Source organism: Sprattus sprattus (assembly GCF_963457725.1).
Source record: "Sprattus sprattus genome assembly, chromosome: 12".
NCBI lineage: Eukaryota > Metazoa > Chordata > Actinopteri > Clupeiformes > Clupeidae > Sprattus > Sprattus sprattus.
In genome coordinates, this window is record NC_137910.1 from 28,215,884 (window position 1) to 28,220,651 (window position 4,768).

Genomic DNA, 4,768 nt, shown 5'->3' on the forward strand with positions numbered 1-4,768 from the left:
TATCAATCAAAAGTTATATCAATGCATCCACTTTGAACCATAACCAATTAACCAATATCAGTACATTGCAATTTTCTAAGTGAAGACTGACATGATAAAAAATATGAATGTGGATTTTAATATAAATATGTTGTTTCAATATCAATAAAGCTTTTAAAAGTTGATGAAACAATTTGTACATCAAATCAGTCAGAGCTGAAGTTTTGAAACATCTTTAAAAGAAACCGATTAGGTTTTCACCTCTCTGATCAAAGTGGGCCTACAGCAGTGTGGTCCTGTTCATGTTTGACATAAAGGTCTCTGTGGCACGCTTGGTCCTGGCACCACTGAGCTGCCATTTTACTGGCACATTCTTTTTTTAAAACATTCTTTTTCCAGACTGGATTAAATGTGGAATGAAAGCAATTCCAAATGAACACTGCAGCAATGGTGACTGAAAATCACAGCAATAACATCATGACTATTTGTGTGTTGAATCATTTTATAGCTGTTACATGCCTTTTTTTGGCACATATTCAACAGATATGGCAAAGGGTTGACTCTGGAGGGGAATATCACATGTTCTGATTTTAGCAGGCATAGACCAAATGCCATTAAGGAGAGAGGTGTCATGCTATGAAAGCTATTCCATGTTGAGACAACTGATGCCTTGTACATTAAGACAGTCATTAAAGATAAAGATTGTTCCTCCATTTGAGGCAACATTTTTTTTTACCTCTTTATGTTTTTGTAGGCAGCTGGTTTGTGTAATCTCCTTTAATTCATTTTAAAAGTATACTGCCTAGGTTATTCACACTGGGTCAGAAACCCCACAAAAATGTAAGAACAGTGTTAACAACACCACATGGCCAATTAAATAAAAGTATAAAAAAATACTTGAATTAGCAAGCTAGATAGCTTTGATCAGTACCAGTTGTGTCACTGGTGGTGTTTGCAAGGCAAGTTTTGGCTGTAAGCAAGTTAGCTCGCTAGCTTTAGGCCACATATCTCTTCAGGCAAATGAACGAGCAACAGTTCTAGAAACACACTGGTAAACTCGCCCCTAAGAATGTGTTGTTTTTGAACGGAGACAACAATTTTGCCTGAAATTAATTAATTTAATTCTCATTAAAAAAAATGTTTTTTAAAGTTTCCCTTCATTTAAATGTATTAAAGATACTGTAGAAATGAAATATAAATATGGCTATTTCTCAATAAAAGAAAGGTTTGTAAAAAAAATTAAAAAATCCCTTTTGTTCCTCTGATGTAAACCATAAATTACAAGGAACAACGATGCATAGTCCATGTGCTAGCCCACACACACACAAACACACACACACACACACACACACACACACACACACACACACACACACACACACACACACACACACACACACAGTGCACGCAAAGCAGAAAAACAGAGCTAATATATATTAAATTCCCTTTCTTCAAGCAAGCTGACTGATTTGTTGACCAGTGTCTGCTCACTGTTCACAAACTTGTAGCCAAACAGTTGCATGGTGGGTCCACACACCTGTTGAACCACCTGGGCTAATTTAAACGGGATGCTGAACCTCCACTTCTCTACCTGCTCCGAGGAGTTCTTCTGTGTGGAGTACACCCCGCTGGCCTCCCCGGCGTGGGTGTTCCTGAGGATCCACTCTTTGGCCTGAACAGTGAAGGGGATTCCAGTAAACTTGTACATCTCTGCTGCTTTCTGCATCGGATAGCGTGCTATGTCCTCGTAGCGCACTAGCATGTAGCGCCTCTGCAGCCACTTGGGCCTGGACAAGCCCAGCTCTGCTGACATCTTGATCTGGTTGCAGTTCCCCTGCAGCCTCTTCACCTCCTCGTCCTCGATGGGCACCTCTCCGTTCACGGCCCAGGCCTTCCAGTTCTGGTACTTGGAGGAGAAGGCCACCATGCGAGAGGCCAGGATGGCCCTGGGGTCTCTCACCAGCTGGATGAACCTCATGTCCAGCTGTGGGTCCTCCACCAGAGGCTTCAGAGTGTCCAGCTGCCGAACGCGCACCGTCTTAATGGCCAGGTGCTGCTTGCCCCGGCAGGCCAGCGAGGCCAGCGTGAGGTTCAGAGGGCCGCAGCGGCGGCTCCGGCAGCGGTACCTCTCGAACACCTCCTTCACCAACGGCGAGCAGACCTCCTCCTCGCACAGCGCCATGCTTGACTCGCGGCGGAACAGGGCCGGGGTCACGTGCTCCTGGGGCGGCGGGCTGATGAACTGCTCCAGCATGCTGAAGTCGCACATGAACAGCTGCTGGAGGACGTCCTTGTAGGCCCACGAAGTGGCCGAGGAGTTGACCACCCCCGTGTCAAGGGTCAGCTTCCTCTCCACGTGCCACAGCGGCTCGAACAGGTAGAACATGGTGTCTCCCTGCTGGTTAAAGAGTTCCCCCACAAAGGATGAGCCAGTCCGGGTGGTGGCCAGCAGCAGGATGTGCTTCCGACCTCCCTGAGCCTCCTCGCTGCCCTCTGTGGTGTTGGGGACACCTGCGTCTGCTGGGCTGGAGGCAGGGTACTGCTGGGTGGTGGGAGACACAGAGCCATTGTCCTCCAGGACAATAGGGGCAGACACTGTGAACGCTGCCATGGTCTGGGGCGTCTGCAGCATCTGTCTGAGAGTCAGTTTATCTGAAACCCTGACAGGAAGCCAACCAGGGGGATTACAATTACACAGGATTATAAATCAGGGTGTGTTTTTCATTTCTAATTATGCTAATCATAAAAGATGTGCTGCACTAACCTTGAAATAATGTTGTTCTCTTTTTCAATGATGACCAGCACCACAACGCAAATGATGAGGATTGCATATTTGTTTCTCATCCTTGAATGTGGTGTCTACTGAGATGGTGTGGCAGGATACCTCATTTACAAATTCTCTTCAGATATATGGATTAGTTTTATTGAGTTCATAGTGCTTCAAGGCATGGACATACCCGCTGGAATAGAAAAAAAGATTATACAGAAAAACGTCAGTGTGGTACAATTACTGTGGATTATGAAATGTTTTATGGCATTGATCTTTAAATAAAAAATATAAATATAATTCCAATTATGGAAAGCAGAAATCTGCTTCTAAACATACAGCATAGGTGTGCACCAGACCAAACCTTGCTTACAGATGGAGTCATTTGTAATTAGTAGCCTATTTCAGTGGATCCTACAGTAGACCAGAGCACACACTTCATGTGGCCTAGGCACTAAGGCACAGTGGCAGATTGGAATATTCATAGATCAAAATCCTTGACAATAAGCAGCAATGTTAAAACTAAAATGAATTCAAAACTATTTGCATTACGGACAATTGCTTAAATATATTCAATATAGGCCTACAGTATATTTTCATTGTCCTGTGAATAAAATGCTGAAATCAAGCTAGATTAATTAGATGTGTAGCCTGCCCAGCACTCTTTCCCCTTTCTGATCCCCTAAATCCTACAGCTTCCAGTTTATATCTCAGAGTAGGATACTGACTCTGTCACTGGACCTTATATAGAATACTGAGACTGTTACTGGTGTTTATATCTTAGAGTAGGATACTGACTCTGTCAATGGTGTTTATATTTCAGAGTAGGATACTGACTCTGTCAATGGTGTTTATATTTCAGAATAGGATACTGACTCTGTCACTGGCATAAATATATATTTTAGAGTAGGATACTGTCTCTGTCACTGGTGTTTATTTAAGCAATAAGCCCCAAGAGGCCGTGGTTTGCGCTGATTTTAGAACAGGTAAGGGGAGTTGTTAGGCACGACGCGAAGCGGAGTGCCATTAAACCCCCTTACGTGTTCTAAAATCAGCGCAAACCACGGACTCGCAGGGCTAATTGCTTTTCTAAAACTGTTACTACAAATATTTGATATGGTTTCATAAATAAAGACAATTCAATTAAAGAAACAATAGTTTAATGATAAACCGTCATTCTTCCGCCACTAAAAAAATATAGTTCCTAAATAAATCGTTGCCACGCAACCCTTGAAGCAACGCAACAGCCAGATGGAACACTGGGTATGAAATGCGCTATATGAATGCCTTGCCATTCGCTGCGCAGTAATATGGAATGTTATCAGGTCAAATTGTAAGGTAATGCTGGATTTTACAACGGCTTTTAGCCAATCACAATCAAGGATTTGAACAATCAGGTTTAGAAATTTCAGAGTAGGATACTGGCTCTGTCAATGGTGTTTATATTTCAGAGTGGGACACTGGCTCTGTCACTGGTGTTTATATTTCAGAGTAGGATACTGACTCTGTCACTGGTGTTTATATTTCAGAGTAGGATACTGACTCTGTCTCTGGTGTTTATATCTTAGAGTACTGACTCTTGTCACTGGTGTTTATATTTCAGAGTAGGATACTGACTCTGTCACTGGCATAAATATATATTTTTCAGAGTAGGATACTGACTCTGTCACTGGTGTTTATATTTCAGAGTAGGATACTGACTCTGTCTCTGGTGTTTATATCTTAGAGTACTGACTCTGTCACTGGTGTTTATATCTTAGAGTAGGATACTGGCTCTGTCAATGGTGTTTATATTTCAGAGTAGGATACTGACTCTGTCACTGGTGTTTATATTTCAGAGTAGGATTCTGACTCTGTCTCTGGTGTTTATATCTTAGAGTACTGACTCTGTCACTGGTGTTTATATTTCAGAGTAGGATACTGACTCTGTCACTGGCATAAATATATATTTTTCAGAGTAGGATACTGACTCTGTCACTGGTGTTTATATTTCAGAGTAGGATACTGACTCTGTCCCTGGCA

At 42.6% G+C, this 4,768-nt stretch overlaps 1 protein-coding gene across 1 annotated transcript; it reads right to left on the reverse strand.

The window, feature by feature from the left end:
• Positions 1 to 1,405: 1,405 nt before the first annotated feature.
• chst3a (carbohydrate (chondroitin 6) sulfotransferase 3a) lies at positions 1,406 to 2,823 on the reverse strand (the record flags this gene model as incomplete). Its single annotated transcript, XM_080849171.1, has 2 exons — positions 1,406 to 2,639; positions 2,744 to 2,823. 2 exons carry the CDS (start codon positions 2,821 to 2,823, stop codon positions 1,406 to 1,408), a joined length of 1,314 nt encoding a protein of 437 aa, XP_080705297.1.
• Positions 2,824 to 4,768: the final 1,945 nt, after the last annotated feature.